The 17,549-nt window shown below is 46.1% G+C and overlaps 1 protein-coding gene across 4 annotated transcripts in view; it reads right to left on the reverse strand.

Annotated features, from left to right (window-relative positions):
- Nucleotides 1-11,619, reverse strand: part of VPS13D (vacuolar protein sorting 13 homolog D) — a 266,859-nt gene extending 255,240 nt beyond the window's left edge. For 3 of the 4 annotated variants that reach the window (XM_018060321.1, XM_018060319.1, XM_018060320.1), the window contains exons 1-2: nt 11,456-11,617; nt 6,546-6,718 (exon numbers count right to left, since the gene is read on the reverse strand). In XM_018060321.1, the coding sequence (XP_017915810.1) occupies nt 6,546-6,642 (97 nt within the window). In that variant the 5' untranslated portion in view covers nt 6,643-6,718; nt 11,456-11,617. Of the gene's footprint in view, nt 1-6,545; nt 6,719-11,455 lie in introns of all 4 variants that reach the window. The other variant, XM_018060322.1, reaches the window with a different exon arrangement.

Genomic DNA, 17,549 nt, shown 5'->3' on the forward strand with positions numbered 1-17,549 from the left:
TTGACTCAGCACTGGCAGCTGCTACCTTCTGGCCTCAAAGCATCTGAACATGCCCTGCAGGGGTCCACCTTCTGCCTCTACTCACAGGCCTCATTCTGCTGGAAGGTGGTCACCCAGTCCGGGCCATCTACCAAAACCCTGCAAGACCCACTCAAAAGCTACCTCCAGAATAGCTCTCTCAGAGTCCTTCAGACAGGATGAATGATCCTCCTCCCACTGCATTACAGTTGGATCTCTACTGTAACAACATATTACATACCGCTTCTATTACTGTACACTCATTTCTGCCTCCCTGACAGGTTAACAGTTCTCTTAGAACAGGGACTACAAAGGAGGGAGCTGGGATGATGATATTCATAATGATGATGATGACAGTACCCTGAGATCCTACTATGTACCAAGAACTTTATATGCATTTCTTAATTCGATCCTCACAAAAATATAATGAAGTATTACTTTCTTCATTTATAAAATAAGAAAAGTGAGACTTAGCAGATAAGCAGTTGCTTACAAATAACAGAGCTGGTCAGTGGTAGTGCCAGAGTTCATACCAGGCCTGGCCAATCACTGGTGGCAAGAGGGAGAGGGGGTGGGAATTCCCTGGCGGTCCAGTGGTTAGGACTCCGCATTCTCACTGCTGAGGGCCCGTGTCCAATCCCTGGTAAGGAAACTAAAATTCCACACGCCTCATGTTACAGCAAAAGAAAAGGCTGGAGGTGGCGGGGGGCAGGGGAGTGCTGGTGAAGAAGAGGCTTTTATGTAACTTGCTCACAGTCACAAACAACCCTAAAGTGGTGGAACTAGGGTTAAACACTATGCCTGAGCTCCAAGTATTTTCTATTGTCTCCCCTTTTTGTGTCAGTTCATAATATAGAGTCCTACCCAAAGCAAGTGCTCAATGTTTGTTGAATGACTGAACAAATGAAATACTATACAGGTGCTGTCTCTGTCCTTCAACTTCTCCTATGCTATTTTGCATTTTTATTGCTTTGAGCATGTGTGCACAGTCTATCCTTGAAGTCCAATGCACCAGCCAGTCATAATGCTGATGCTCAAATGGTGATGATGACTAACACTGACTGAGGGCCCACTGAATGCCAAGAGTAGTTCTAGCTCTTTGACCCACATTAATGGGTTCAGTCCTTAGAACTGCATGAGACAGGGAATATCCTCTCCAATTTGCAGAAAGGGAGACTGAAGCATTAAGAATTTGAGTAATTTAGTGCAAGGGATGTAAGGTACAACACAATAAGTAGAGTTAATGTATATGTTGTATATCAAAATTGAATCCTAGGAGCTCTCATCATAAGAAAAAAGGTTTATTTCTTTAATTTTGTATCTAAATGAGATGATGCATGTTCACTAAACTTACTGATGATCATTTCATGATGTATGTAAGTCAAATCATTATACTGTACACCTTAACCTTACACAGGACTCTGTATCAATTATATCTCAGTAAAAGTGGAAGAAGAAAAAAAGAATTTGAGTAATTTGCCCAAGTTATTGGTCTAAGTGAAGGAACTGGGATTCAAACCCAGTCTGACTACAAAATTCATATACTTGACAACTATTTCGGTCTCCTTTGCATCTCCCAAAGTATCTGTAAATATCTCTCAGTTCAGTTCAGTCACTCAGTCGTGTCTACCTCTTCGCAACCCCATGGTCTGCAGCATTCCAGGCCTCCCTGTCCATCACCAACTCCTGGAGTTTACTCAAACTCATGTCCATTGAGTTGCTGATGCCATCCAACCATCTCATCCTCTGTCGTCCCCTTCTCCTCCTGCCTTCAATCTTTCCCGACATCAGGATCTTTTCAAATGAGTCAGTTCTTCACATCAGGTGGCCAGAGTTTCAGCTTCAACATCATTCCTTCCAAAGAAATCCCAAGGCTGATCTCCTTTAGAATGGACTGGTTGGATCTCCTTGCAGTCCAAGGGACTCTAAAGGGTCTTCTCCAACACCACAGTTGAAAAGCATCAATTCTTCAGCACTCAGCTTTCTTCATAGTCCAACTCTCACATCCATACATGACTGCTGGAAAAACCATAGCCTTGACTAGACGGACCTTTGTTGGCAAAGTAATGTCTCTGCTTTTTAATATGCTGTCTAGGTTGGTCATAACTTTCCTTCCAAGGAGTAAGCGTCTTTTAATTTCATGGCTGCAGTCACCATCTGCAGTGATTATGGAGTCCCAAAAAATTAAGTCTGCCACTGTTTCCCCATCTATTTTCCATGAACTGATGGGACCTTAGTTTTCTGAATGTTGAGCTTTAAGCCAACTTTTTTACTCTCCTCTTTCACTTTCATCAAGATGCTCTTTAGTTCTTTGCTTTCTGCCATAAGGGTGGTGTCATCTGCATATCTGAGGTTACTGACATTTCTCCTGGCAATCTTGATTCCAGCTTGTGCTTCATCTAGCCCAGCATTTCTCACAATGTACTCTGCATTTAAGTTAAATAAACAGGGTGACAATACAGAGCCTTGACATACTGCTTTTCCTATTTGGAACCAGTCTGTTGTTCCATGTCCAGTTCGAACTGTTGCTTCCTAACCTGCATACAGATTTCTAAAGAAGCTGGTCAAGTGGTCTGGTATTCGCATCTCTTTCAGAATTTTCCAGTTTGTTGTAATCCACACAGCCAAAGACTTTGACATAGTCAATAAAGCAGAAATAGAGATGTTTTTCTGGAACTCTCTTGCTTTTTTCATGATGCAGGTATATTGGCAATTTGATCTCTGGTTCCTCTGCCTTTTCTAAAACCAGCTTGAACATCTGGAAGCTCACGGTTCACATATTACTAAAGCCTGGCCTGAAGAATTTTGAGCATTACTTTACTAGCATGTAAGACAAGTGCAATTATGCAATAGTTTGAGCATTCTTTGGCATTGCCTTTCTTTGGGATTGGAACGAAAACTGACCTTTTCCAGTCCTGTGGCCACTGCTGAGTTTTCCAAATTTGCTGGCATATTGACTGCAGCACTTTCACAGCATCATCTTTCAGGATTTGAAAAAGCTCAACTGGAATTCCATCACTTCCACTAGCTTTGTTCGTAGTGAAGCTTCCTAAGGCCCACTTGACTTCACATTCCAGGATGTCTGGCTCTAGGTGAGTGATCACACCATTGTGATTAACTGGGTTGTGAAGATCTTTTTTGTACAGTTCTTGAGTGTATTCTTGCCACCTCTTCTTAATATCTTCTGCTTCTGTTAGGGCCATATGATTTCTGTCCTTTATCGAGCCCATCTTTGCATGAAATGTTCCCTTGGTATCTCTAATTTTCTTGAAGAGATCTCTAGTCTTTCCCATTCTATTGTTTTCCTCTATTTCTTTGCACTGATCGCTGAGGAAGGCTTTCTTATCTCTCCTTGCTATTCTTTGGAACTCTGCATTCAAATGGGTATTTTCCTTTTCTCCTTTGCTTTTCACTTCTCTTCTTTTCATGCTATTTGTAAGGCCTCCCCAGACAGCCATTTTGCTTTTTTGCATTTCTTTTTCTTGGAGATGGTCCTGATCTCTGTCTCCTGTACAATGTCATGAACCTCTGTCCATAGTTCATCAGGCACTCTCTCAGTCCAGTCCCTGAAATCTATTTCTCACTTTTACTATATAATTATAAGGGAGTTGATTTAGGTCATACCTGAATGGTCTAGTGGTTTTCCCCACTTTCTTCAATTTAAGTCTGAATTTGGCAATAAGGAGTTCATGATCTGATGATCATGATCGTCAGCATTACTGGTCAGGTAAATATCTCTAGACAAACTGAAATAACATTCTCATTCTTCTCTCGTATCACCTGCCCCCAAACCCTCCTTAATCATGTCATCAAGATCAACAAAAAAGTTTTCAACTCCTTTACAAAGCCATTCTCTCAGTGCACTGTGATGCTCTAAAACTTTTTTGGCCAAGCACCATGGCGTGCTCCGGATCCATAAACATAGAGTAACTACATCACTTATGAAAGAAAAAGCATGTTTCTATTCTGCAGGGACACATTCCTCAAACTCCGTAGGCTTGCTAAAAGCCATAGAGAATACTCTTTAAGAAAAGATAGGCACAGAAAAGGGGTACAAAGCTTCAGAGATACCCACAGTTGTCCTTACAAGATATATTCTGTCTGAAATTGCTGAGATTAGAGGGACTTCCCTGGTGGTCTGTGGCTGAGACTCCGAGTTTCCAATGCAGGGGGCCCGCACTCAATCCTTGGTCTGGGAACTAGATCCCACATACCGCAACTAAAGATTTTGCCTGGCGCAATGAGGATAGAACATCCTGCATGACACAACTAAGACCCAGCACAGCCAAATAAGCAAATAAAAAAATTTCTTTAAAAAAGCAGCTTTAGCTAGGAGGGTCAAAGAAGTACCTTTGAGGAGGTGGCATTTGAGAAGACTGTACCAGAGTGAGGACATAGTCACACAGGCATCTGGAGGAAAAGTGATCTGGGTGTTTTGCATGTTCAGGACCAACCAGGAGGACAGAAGGTCAAGTGTTAGGATCGAAGGTCAGGGAGGAAGGAGGGCGGACCTGGTTGTTAACACAGGTCAATTCTGGGTAGTGGGTGTGTCTTATGTTCTGGATTTTTTTTAATTAAAAAAAAAAAAACCTGAAACAAAGACAGACTGATGTAAAATGTAGCAGCTTGCTTGGCAAAAGGATAAATGGGAGATCTACCCATTGTGGAAGGCCCTGTGTGGGATCAAGGTGGTCATTCCTGCAGGACAAGTATATCCGCTTTGTATACTAGAAGGCAGGGGGTTGGAGTCCAGCCCAGCCCAGCTCCATCCCATCCCCCACATCTCATGGAAGTCAGAGTCAGAACAGAGTCAGAATCAGGATGGAGGGGCACTAGGACCTAGTCCAGAGATCGCAGAAACCAGGTGATCCACTGAGGCTGCCCCCCTCCCCACCCAGTGCACATCTGGCTACTTGGTCAAGCATCCTTTCATGCAGAGTCCACATGTAGGCTGAATCCTTTTCAGGGACTTGCCTGGTGGTCCAGGGGCTAAGACTCCACGCTCCCAATGCAGGGGGCCCGGGTTCAATTCCTAGTCAGGGAACTAGATCCCGCATGCCACAACTAAGAGTTCATAAGCTGCAACTAATACCTGGTGCAGCCAAAATAAATAAGGAATAATAACTTCAAAAAATAAATAAATAAAATTGCTGAGGTTCAAAGTCTATTATCAGTGGAGATGCCATAACTGATCAGATACCAATTGCTATTCGTTAATTTCTTTAGCAAACATCCTTCTTACCACATCCCTCTTGAGAAAGCCAGCTCTGTTGTCAGCAATGTTGTGGTTTGCAGGGCTCCTTCTGGGCCCAGTAACCTACCCTGTTCATCCCGCTAGCTTCACAGTGTGTCTGAGAACTTCAATACGCGACCAAAGACAGAAACTCGACACTACTATTATACCTTAAACACAGCCAACCGGTCACTTTCACTTCCCATCAGGAAGCTCCCATCCAGGAAAGTGCAGAGGAAAAAAAGAATAGGAAAGAAGCCATTGCTGTTTCCAATGAAAGGAAGGGAGCAGCCGGGTGCAACCCTTCGAGCTCCCTGTGACCTCTCGCTGCCGTGACCCTTCCCCTGGCTTGAGTGGGTCAGGAAACCGCAGAGGCTTCTGGGAATAGTAAATCACTGCACCTGTGCTCAGGCTGTCCACACATCTGCTTCATGGCCAGCCCCCCCTCAGTACACTCACCAAAACTCACACTCCCAAGGAAGCCCAGGAGGTTTCCACTATGTTTGAGGCCCCCTTTCCTCTTTCTATGATTCTACATGTCTGCAAACTGACTTGATCTTCTTTCTTTTCCTAGATGTGTTAAAGGGTTCCGTTTTGAGTTGAACAAAGAGAACTTAAAGCAAGGAAGGAGAAGAAAACACTTTTCCAATCCCCTCATCAAACCACTGGGCTGCATTTAGGAATAGCGTCGTCAAGGTGAAAATGTCTCAAGCTTTAGGCATTTTACTAGTCAGCAAGACAAGATCCCATAAACTCTGTCGGAAGACCCTACAGTAATATGCGGGTATCTATTACACACCAGCAGGAAAGGAGCTTCAAAGGCCACTCCACTTGATCCTTAGAGCAACCCATAGAGGTACACTGCCCTCTAATCGTAAGAAATTGAGGCTCAGAATTGCAATGACTTGTTCATATAGCTAACAAATTACAGCAGGATTTGAAGCTGAAGCTAATGCCACTGTCACTATATCCTGGCTGCTTCCATAAAGCCCTATAAAACTAAAAACCTTAACTGGGGCAAAGCATAGTCACCAGTAGTACGGTCTTTTTAAAATTATTATTATTCTTATGTAATACTTCCCTAAACTCTATGACAATATAGCTGCCTACTTAAGTTACCCTATAATAATAATACTCAGTGTCCTATGGGGGAACATTATTTTCTTTTGCACATATTTGGAACAAAGCCATCTGGCCATTAAGGTTTACTATTCTCAATACAATAAAAAGAATATAAAAAATAGATATCCAATCTGCAAAGCACAGTTCACCAAAAAGAGACACACATACTCACCTTTCAAAAGCGCGACGGAGAGTTGGTCAGTGTTCAGGTTATTGACATATTTCCCCAGGTAGGTATTAAGAACCCAGGCTACAAGACCTTCCAACATGACTATATCCTCAAGACAAGGTGTTTAAAACTCATGGATTATTCTTTATTTCTCTCTCTCATGGTCACAGAAGAATCTATGGAAGAAGAAAAAAAGAAAATGAACAGAAAACCAAACAATTTTTCCAAGATGATATCCTACTCTATCTGTCCTGAAAGTAGATGGATACAAACCACAGATTTAAAAAAAGACGGGGTGTGAATGTTCACAGCACCACCATTTACAATAGCCAAGAGATGAAAGCTACTCAAGTATTGTCAACAGATAACTGGATAAAGGTGCGGTTTACATATACGTATGGAATGGAATACTACTCAGCCATCAAGAAAAGAAGGAAAGGGACTTCTCTGGTGGTCTAGAGGTTAAACAATGCAGGGGACACAGGTTCAATTCCTGGTCGGGGAACTAAGACCCCACATTCCTCGGAGCAACTAAGCCCACATGCTACAACTGCTGAAGCCCACGTGCTCTGGAGTCCCCAAGCCACAACTACTGAGCCCATACACCACAACTGGAACGTCCACGTCTCAACAAGAGATCCCCAACAACATAATGGAGACGCCACGTGCCATGAAACATGATGAAGCCAAATGAATAAGTATTTTTTAAAAAGAAGGAAAATACTGCTATTTGCAGCAACATGCACGGACCTAGAGAATATCAAACTAAGTGAAGTCAGACAGAGAAAGACAAATACTATATGATATCATTTATATGTGAAATCTAAAAAAATAATGCAAATCAATCTATATATACAACAGAAACAGACTCTCACACATAGAAAATAAACTTACAGTTACTAAAGGGGGAAGAAGGGAGGGATAAATTCGGAGTATGGGATTAGCAGACACACACTACTATACATAAAATAGATTTAGGTGAGGTGAGGTGAAGTCGCTCAGTCGTGTCCGACTCTTTGCGACCCCGTGGACTGTAGCCTACCAGGCTCCTCTGTCCAGGGGATTCTCCAGGCAAGAATACTGGAGTGGGTTGCCATTTCCTTCTCCAGGGGATCTTCCCAACCCAGGGATCGAACCCAGGTCTCCCGCATTGGAGGTAGACGCTTTAACCTCTGAGCCACCAGGGAAGCCCAAAATAGATTTAAGCAACAACGATCTACTGTGTAACATAGGGAACAATATTCAATATTGTAAATAACCTATAATGGAAAATAAACCTGAAATATATATATTTAGAACTGAATCACTTTGCTGCACACCTGAGACTAACTTCAATACATGTATATAAAAAAAAAAAGAATGATGGATGGGAAACACTGTTAAGATGCCACCACTAGTAAATGGAGGGCCAAACCAATACATTATATACTGATGCAGCTGCAAAGAATGGTCACTTATAAATTAACCAAAAATTACCTACAATTCAAAGTTGTGCATCTTTTTGATGTAACTGATCATTAAACTGATTGCTTTTGTTGACTGACCTGGGCATTAGGCTATCCTGATCAGAGGTTCTATCCATATGTGACCTGGCAACATCTAGAGATATTTTTGAATATTATGACTGGGGGCTGGGGTGGGGGGCGAGGGGGATGTGGCTGGAATTTTGCCACTGGTTGCTGAACTCCCTACAATGCACAAGACAGCCCTTCACAGCAAAGAATTATCCAGCCCAATATACCAACAGTACCAAGGATGAGAAACCCTGTCAAAAATGGCTCAAGAGGGACTTCCCAGGTGGCGCATTGGATGGGAGTCTGCCTGCCAATGCAGAAGACACAGGTTCAAACCTTGGTCCAGGAAGATCCCACATGCCTCAGGGCAACTAAGCCCGTGCACTACAACTACTGAACTGCCGTACCCTAGAATATGTGCTCCTCAACAACTGAAGCCACCGCAGGGAGGAGCCCTCACACTGCAATGAAGCGTAGCCCCCAACTCCCCGCAACTAGAGAAAGCCCAAGAAAAGCAATGAAGGCCCGCGTGTGTTAAGTTGCTTCAGTCCTGTCCAACTCTTTGCAACCCCATGGACTGTAGCCTGCCAGGCTCCTCTGTCCATGGGATTCTCCAGACAAGAATACCGGACTGGATTGTCATTTCCTCCTCCAGGGGATCTTCCTCACCCAGGGATCGAACCCAAGTCTCTTATCTCTCCTGCATTGGCAGGTGGGTTCTTGACCACTAGTGTCACCTGAGAAGTCCAACGAAGACCCAACACAGTCAAAAAAAAAAAAAAGAAAAATGGCCTAAGAGATTGTATCATTAACTTCATATTCTGCAATGATCCTCTTAAAGCTTCCTGAAATCAGTTTTGCAAATTTGTTTATCAGGATCATTTATAAAATGATATAAATGGAAGGGAGACAGCAGTGGTTTATCACTGTTCTTAAATGTCCCAGAACTGCATTACTGGTATTTGGACACCAGCTGATGCTGATACAATACCTTACTCAGTAACTACAAACACCAGAAATCTTCTGGTTCCAGGTATAGTATTCACATCCGGTATTGATTTATTACTGTCCACCATAATAACTGGTGTCCATTAGCATTACAAAAAATAAATTATTTTTAGTATTCCATACAATTAACATAGGGAACTTGAGACACAAAAGTTTAATCGGTATCAAGATTTCTCAGCTAGTAGATCCCAGTTAGTTAGATGTGGGCTCTACATCTTGCTCTGAGCCAAGCATGTGGGACACAAACCCACCAAGCCTGACGCTCCAGGTTTGCTGTGGCAGGCATCCCACTTGGAACTGGCCCTTTCTGAATCCTTTCCAAGCACTTTGCCCCACCTCCAGTGATTCATCTTAGTGCCAGAAGACATTCTTAGGCCAACTGAGAGGCCTCCACCCACCAAAACCCCCCAAACACAAAGCTCTTTAAGAGTTAACCTGCAGGAAAAATTGTTTTTTATTCGTCAACAGTGTTCCGCATTTCCAGATTAAATTAACTCTTATTTGTCAACAATGACAGTAAAAACATATAAGAAAATAAGTGCTTTGTTGTTGTTTAGTTGCCAAGTCACGTCTGACTCTTTTGTGACCCCATGGACTACAGCCCCACCAGGCCCCTCTGTCCATGAGATTTCCCAGGCAAGAATACTGGAGTGGGCTGCCATTTCCTACTTCAGGGATCTTCCTGATACAGGGATCAAAGCCGAGTCTCTTTAGTCTCCTTCACTGGCAGGGAGATTCTTTACTACTGAGCCACCTGGGAACACTAATTTATTTCCAAAGATCTTTTGTAAAGCACATTTTATGTAAAATTACGAACCTGCTAAAAATTATCAGGTACATTTATTTAAAGAAGAGATTACAAGAACAAGTTTCTTAAAATAAGAATAAAGGAAACACTTGATTATAACTTTAAACAAGTAAATCTTTGAAAACGAAACATGAATCTGACTAATCTATTCTTACTATGCAAACTCCAAACACACTTAAAGAGCCAAAGTCGGAGCACTCTTTATTTTTGAAGTAACTGCCATTGATTCTGGCCCTAAATGCTAACAAACTCTTAAGTGCCAACTACAAGTGCTCTCTGAGTAGGAATAAAGGGAAACAACTATCAGTTTGTACACAAGATCTACTTCCCCTGAAGGTGGAGGAAGGCAAAGACCAGATTAAAAGAAGACGGGGTCAGAGGCACTATAAAATGCCTGGGCAATAGGTTAAAGCCCAAGCCAGACGGCATCCATTAACTCTGCTAAGCATCTAAACCAGGCTTGAGGCCACTTCAAGGATTCCCTTAAGGAATCCGGTGTCAGGAAGGGCCCCCAGGCTGGCCAGAATCCCAAAATGCTCACACTCCTGTCCATCAGGACTTGTCCGCAGCTGCCTGGCACTAACCCCCACCTGGCCTCCCCTAATTGGTGGGGCAGGTGACACTGGAGATCAGTGCTCAGCCCACCGGCGGGCAGACAGCTGGCCATGACCTTGAGCCAGGCCCCTCCCTCGAGGGGCGGCTGGAGTCCTAAGTAGGAAGGGCTGGCGACAGGAGCGGAGGCGGCGGGGCGGAGCGCTGCCGGCACAAGGAGCTCGGAGATCAGCGGCCGGAGAGGGGCGGGAGCCAGGCCCGGGGCCCCGCAGGAAGGAAACAGCCCAGGAGGCGAGGCTCCCCCCAGACCGTGCGCCTCCCCTCTGCTCAAAACCCTACGCCCAATTCTGGGGGACGGAGACCCCACCTACCAGATAGAGCCAGGAGGGAACAGGTCCAGGAGTCCCCAAGCACCAGGAAGGAGGGGCTCAGCCAGGGCATGACCCCGGAGGGCAAGGGGCAAAGAGGTTTGAGGCCTGATGTCCGCAGTCCAGACCGTGACCCCAAAGGCTGGAGAAGGGGGTGGTTAAGACCCTCTAGAACCCTGACTGGAGATCCTTCTTGGGAACAGGTAGCGAGGCTCATACACTGGGCTCTCGTGTGGAGACCAAGGCTCCGGCGGGGAGACGCAGGATGACACCCTCTTCATCCCCGGGAACCAAGCTGCCCCGACCCTGGAGAGGATGCGGGGTCTGGCGGGGGCTCACACTCCATAGGACACGGACGCCGGAGTCCCGAGAGGCTCAGGACTGCCAAGCGTCTGGCTAGAGTGCCCGCACAGGCTCGGACGCGGGGGTCTCGGTGAGGGCCGGGCGCTCGGGGATGTCGGGGGCTCGGACGCCCCAGGACTTCACCGAGCAGCTCGGAGGGCCTGACGGTGGGGTCCCCAGACTCCCCGCGCCGCGCTCCCCGCGGGCGGGCCCGGGCCTCTAGGTCTGAAGCAGATCCCGAGCAGCCGACAACGGGTCCACACCCGCCCTGAGTCCCCCGGCCCAGCTCGCCGCCCGGCGCCGCCCCGCCTCGGCCCGTACCTGTCGGTGTCCGGACCGCCCGCCCCAGCCCGGCACTGCGCGGCGCTTCCTCTCCGCGGCTCCTCAATGGCGCTGGCCGGCCGCACTCAGGCCTGCCCCGACCCGACCAATCGAGCGAGCGACTCGCCGGCGCCTGACCAGCCGAGCGCCGAGTCATCGAGGAGGCGCCGCCGGCCGCCCACTTCAGAGTTTGCAGGGGCTGGAGCAGAATGGGGAGAAAGGCCTTAACAGCCTCATGTTATAGCATGTGGGTAAACCGAGTCCGGGGGAAGGCTACAGGTTGAGGTGATAATATTTAGGACAGACTGGCCTACAGTCGGTTAGGCACTTAGCAGTCCAGGGGTCTGTTAAAACATAACGCAAACTTTGCCACTTGCCTGCTTAAAACTGCTTCCCCACTACACTTAAATTAAAACCCATTCCTCAGAGAGCTGAAACCAAGATCCTACTGAATTTGTTCCACTCCGATTTTTGCTACTCTTTCCTGGGCCCGCTCTGCTCCAGCATCCTCCAGTTCCTACCTTAGGACCTTTGATTTTGCATCTCTGCTTAGGATGCTTTTACAGAAACCATTGCTGTCCAGTGGGAGTATAATGCAGTTGTTGTTGTTGTTCAGTCGTGAAGTAGTGTCCAATTCTTTGCAGCCCCATGGACTGCAGAATGCCAGGCGCCTCTGTCCTCCACTATCTCCCAGAGCTTGCTCAAACTCATGTCCATTGAGTCAGTGATGCCATCCAACCATCTCATCCTCTGCCACCCCTCTTCTCCTTTGGCCTTCAATCTTTCCGGGTATCCAGGTCTTTGCTAATGAGTCGGCTCTTCACATCAGCTCCAAAGTATTGGAGCTTCAGCTTCAGCATCAGTCCTTCCAGTGAGTATTCAGGGTTGATTTCCTTTAGGATTGACTCATTTGATCTCCTTGCAGTCCAAGGGACTCTCAGGAGTCTTCTCTAGCACCACAATTCGAAAGCATCAATTCTTCAGCGCTAAGCTGCATACTAAATTTACTTAGTTGGTACATTTTTTTAAAGGGAAAACTAAAAGGTGAAATAATATATTTTATTTAATCCAACATGTTCTAAATATTATCATCTCAACCTGTTCGGTTCAGTTCATTCGCTTAGTCGTGTCTGACTCTTTGTGACCCCATGGACTACAACACTCCAGGCCTCCCTGTTCATCACCAGTTCCCAGAGTTTACTCAAACTCATGTCCTTTGAGCCGCTGATACCATCCAACCACCTCATCCTCTATCGTTTCCTTCTCCTCCTGCCTTCAATCTTTCCCAGTATCAGGGTCTTTTCAAAATGAGTCAGTTCTTCGCATCAGGTGGCCAAAGTATTGGAGTTTCAGCCTCAACATCAGTCCTTCCAATGAATATTCAGGACTGATCAACCTATAACTAACAGGAAAAGTATTATTAAGATATTTGGGGGACTTCCCTGGTGGTCCAGTGGCTAAGGCTGCACTCCCAGTGCAAGGCCCCTGGGTTTGATTTCTTGTCAGGGAACTAGATCTCACATGCCACCCTAAGTTCACATGCCACAACTAAAAATCCCACATGCTGCAACTAAGACCTGGTAAAACAAAATAAATATTTTTTTAAAAAAAGAAACACTGTCAAAAAAAAAAAGACATTAGTTTTTTAAATCTTGTGTGTATTTTACACTATGGCACATCACAATATAAGTGCTGCTTTTCAAGTGCTCAAGAGATGTATATGGTACAGGGCAACTCTGAATAGTCATATAGCCCACTCTCTGCTTCAAACATTTCATCTCAGAGGATTTCCCTTCTGCCCTATCTTAAGTTCCCCTCATTCATTATCCTGTTATATTATCTTCACAAAATGTAATGCTGCCTGAAATGAGATTAGTTTATTTACTTGTTTATACTTAAAGGAAATCAGTCCTGAATATCATTGGAAGGACTGATGCTGAAACTGAATCTTCAATACTCTAGCCAAAGATCCTGATACTAGGAAAGATTGAAGGTGGGAGGACAAGGGGGTGACAGAGGATGAAATGGTTGGGTGGCATCACTGACTCCATGAACATGAGTTTGAGCAAGCTCTGGAAGTTGGTGATGGACAGGTATGCTGCAGTCCATGGGGTCGCAAAGAGTTGAGCCACTGAACTGACTGACCTACGTCTTTTCTTCCCTCGCCCTAAATGTTCCCTGACAGCAGAAATTGTGTCTTTTTCACAAATGTTTATTCAGTACCTAGATTTGGCCTAACACAGGAAGGATTCAATGAAGGTGCTGTGAATGAATGAACAAATGAACAACTCATCTTGGATTATCACCAGAAGGACAGGAAGAACACCTCAGGCTCATAAAAAGTCAGAAGATGCAGGACGCAGGCATCTGCAAGTTTGCAGGTATCTGTTCACCATAATAATTATCAACCTTTAGGACGCTAAGCTAATGAAGGTGCTTGTGGACTGACTCACTCCTAAGGAAAGCCTGGGTTCCTGTGAGGTGGGGTCAACCCATCAGAATCTCAACCCTGGGTGTCCTCAGAGGCTGAGGTTTGGGTGTAAAACCCCAGACTCCACAGAAGCCATAAAGGAAGGCACCCCTCAGGCCTTATCTCAGGATCCAGATATTCCAGCCCAGAGACACCTGGCTGTACCTGAGGAGTTTGTGCCAGGACACCGTTCTTCAGCCAGTGTCCCTGAGAGTCATCCATCGCACAGCCATCCCATTCCTGGGTGTTTACACAAGAGAAAATCAAAGTGCGTGTGGGGACTCCCCTGGTGGCCCAGTGGTTAACGATCTGCCTGCCAATGCAGAGGACGTGAGGTTCGATCCCTGGTCAGGGAAGATTCCACGTACCTTGGGCAACTCAGCCCATGTGCCACAACTACTGAAGCCCAGGAGCCCTAGAACCCATACTCCACAACAAGAAAAGCTACCACATTGAGAAGCCCTCGCACCGCAATGGAGAGTAGTCCCCCACTCACCACAACTAGAGAAAGCCCTAGTGCAGTAACAGACCCAGCACAACCAAATAAGTAGATAAATATCCCTGCCCTCCTGGAGATTACATACCAGCAGGGTGAAGAGACACAGACGAAAAGCAAAATCAGCATAAAGCATGCAGGGAGTGGGATGGTGATAGGTAGTAAAGAAAGAATGCAGGGAAGCAAAGTGGAATCGAGGGGTGTACAGTTTTAGCTGGAGGTCTTAGTGGAAGGAACTGGCCCCCAGGGATACAAATTCAGGGAGTCTGGAGGGGAACCCAGCTCCCCAAGTGATGAGTTTGGAAATGTAGAGCTAGTCCAAAGCCCACATTGTACAGAAGAGGAAACTGAGGATTAGGAAGGGGAAGGAACTTACGATCACACAGAGAGACCACAGGACAATGCAGGACTCTGCTGCCAGCCTGAAACCTTCTGCATGATGACTGCAGCTCACCCTCACCCACCCACTGCTTGTTATGGGGGAACCAGGGAACAGAGAGGTTGGTCAAAGGTTGGCCTGGCAGAGGGGAAAGGGTTGTGTTGGCCACAGGGAAGGACCTCCCATGGTCCCCCACCCATGCCGTGGCCCCCAAAGCTGCAAGTTTCAGACACGTGACAGGTGAAGGACTGCAGGAGATGAGGGATCCCTTCTAATCACCATCCAGGCTAGACCCTGGGGTGCATACTGGTCCAAGGGGGCAAGTTTTCTGGGGCAGGCAGATTTGAGAGGCCCTGCACAATACGTCCCAATAAAGGTCCCTCCCCACCTGGCCTCCAGATCATTTAGACCAGATCAGGTGCAGACAAGGAGGGTGGGACAGTTTTGGGGCCCCAGGGACAAGACAGGAGGTACTTGTGGGCTGACTCACTCCTAAGTGAGGGTGGCTTCAGGAGCCAGGGGAAGATGTTGGGGTTTGTTTCCTGAATGATGGCAAGAGTCTGAGTGTGGCCTGGCCTGAGAGTTGGAAAACTGAGCTTCAGTTATTTTATCTCCATAATTGCCCTGGGAGATAGGCAAGGTACCCATTATCTGTACCATGCAGAGGAGGCACTGAGCCTGCTGGGCTTGATACTCATCTGAGGAGTTGAGTTGGGTGGACAGTTTGTTTCCTGTAGGGGGCTCCTGATAACCCGCTCTTTAGAATTTCCTCTCTCTCCAGGGACTTCTCTGCCCCACCTGGAGCTCCATATCCAGAAACCAGAAAGCCGTGTAGCATCTGGAAAGCCAGGAGGCTGCTTGGGGCAAACCTAAAGGTTAAGAGTCTATATGTAAAATAGATAGCCAGTGGGAGTTCGCTGTTTGATGCAGGGAACACAAAGCCTCCGTGACAACCTAGAGGGGTAGGGCAGGGAGGGAGGTGGGAGGGGGTTCAAGAGGGAGGGGACATATGTATACTTATGGCTGATTTATGTTGATGTATAACAAAAACCATCACAATATTGAGTCCTGGGATTGCACCCTGCTGCTGCTGCTGCTGCTAAGTCGCTTCAGTGGTGTCCGACACTGCAACCCATAGACGGCAGCCCACCAGGCTCCGCCATCCCTGGGATTCTCCAGGCAAGAACACTGGAGTAGGTTGCCATTTCCTTCTCCAATGCATGAGGGTAAAAAGTGAAAGTGAAGTCGCTCAGTTGTGTCTGACTCTTCATGACAGCATGGACTGCAGCCTACCAGGCTCCTCCGTCCATGGGATTTTCCAGGCAAGAGTACTGGAGTGGGTTGCCATTGCCTTCTCTAGGGATTGTACCCTAGCTTCACCTATAACCTGCTATGTGAACTCGGAGCAGCCGCTGTCCCTCCCTTCACCAAAGCCTCAGCTCAAATACCAGCTCCTCAGAGAAGCCTTCCTGAACTCGCCTTGCAAACCAGCAGCACCCCCTTCTGTCTGTTTCCCATGTTGTTTTATTTTTCTTCTTAAACTCACCAGTGGCATAGCACTCACACATATTTCTACACATAGCCCCACCTAGCATGGCAGCTCCAGCAGAAACCTTCCTTGCCTTGCATTTTGTTGCATCCCCAGCACACACACACACACACACACACACACACACACACACACCAGCTAATATTTATTGAGCACTTACTATGTGCCAGACATAGTCCCCATGTATTTTATAGATAGTAGTTCATGTAATCCCTTATTCTGACGGAGATATTTTAACCCCATTTTAGAGGTAAGGAGAGTGAGGCACAGAGAAGGTTATTAATTTGCTTGAGGTTACACAAACAGGAAGTGGCGGAACCAAGATTTACACCTGGAAAGGTGGACTTCTAGCACCCACAACTCTGGACTTCTTGACTTCTGTGCTAGTCCATCAAGGTGCTCCCTAACAGCGATGACTGAATGCTAACTAGATGGAGAGGAATCCAAAAGTTTCTTCCTCCCACCCACGCTGGCCCTACTTTAGTGAAACCACTTATTCCATCTGGGTTAAAGAAAATAAAGAGGCAGGAGGGGCTACACATGGCCCATTTTGATCAGTTAACTCATCAGGCTGGTGGCTGCCTTCAGTTGCTTCAAATTTCCCCACTGTGATGTTGTGATTTATAATAAGAAATATACATTTGATCGCCATTCCTCCATCCTGGGCTTATAACTCCAAAAATCTTTGAAATTTCCCAAATGATAAGAGCGATGGAGCATCTTTTGTTCAAATAACTGTTCTTGTGTTCTCATTTCTGAAAAAGCTCCAGAGCCATAAAGGCAAAATCTGTGTCTTATTATTCATATCAAATCGCTTTCAGTCACACCTAAGTTTCTGTCAGTAGGTAGCTTTTGGAAAGACCTGCAAGAATGGGGGCTGGTTACCAGGGGAATGAACCATGTGATTAGAGGGTTGGAACTTTCAATTCCAACCATTTACCTCTGGGTTGGGAAGAAGGGCTAGAGGTTGAATCAATCACCAGTGACCAATGATTCAATCAAGCATGCCTGTTAAGGAAGTCTCCATAAAACCTCAAAAGGATGAGGTTCAGAAAGCTTCCAGGGGGGGCTTCCCTGGTGGTCCAGTGGTTAAGACTCTGCACTTCCAATGCAGGGGACGCAGGTTTGATCCCTGGTTGGGGAACTAAGATCCCACGTGCCACGGCCAAAAGATTTAAAAAAAAAAAAAAAAAAAAAGAA

Source organism: Capra hircus, chromosome 16, assembly GCF_001704415.2.
Source record: "Capra hircus breed San Clemente chromosome 16, ASM170441v1, whole genome shotgun sequence".
Lineage (NCBI taxonomy): Eukaryota > Metazoa > Chordata > Mammalia > Artiodactyla > Bovidae > Capra > Capra hircus.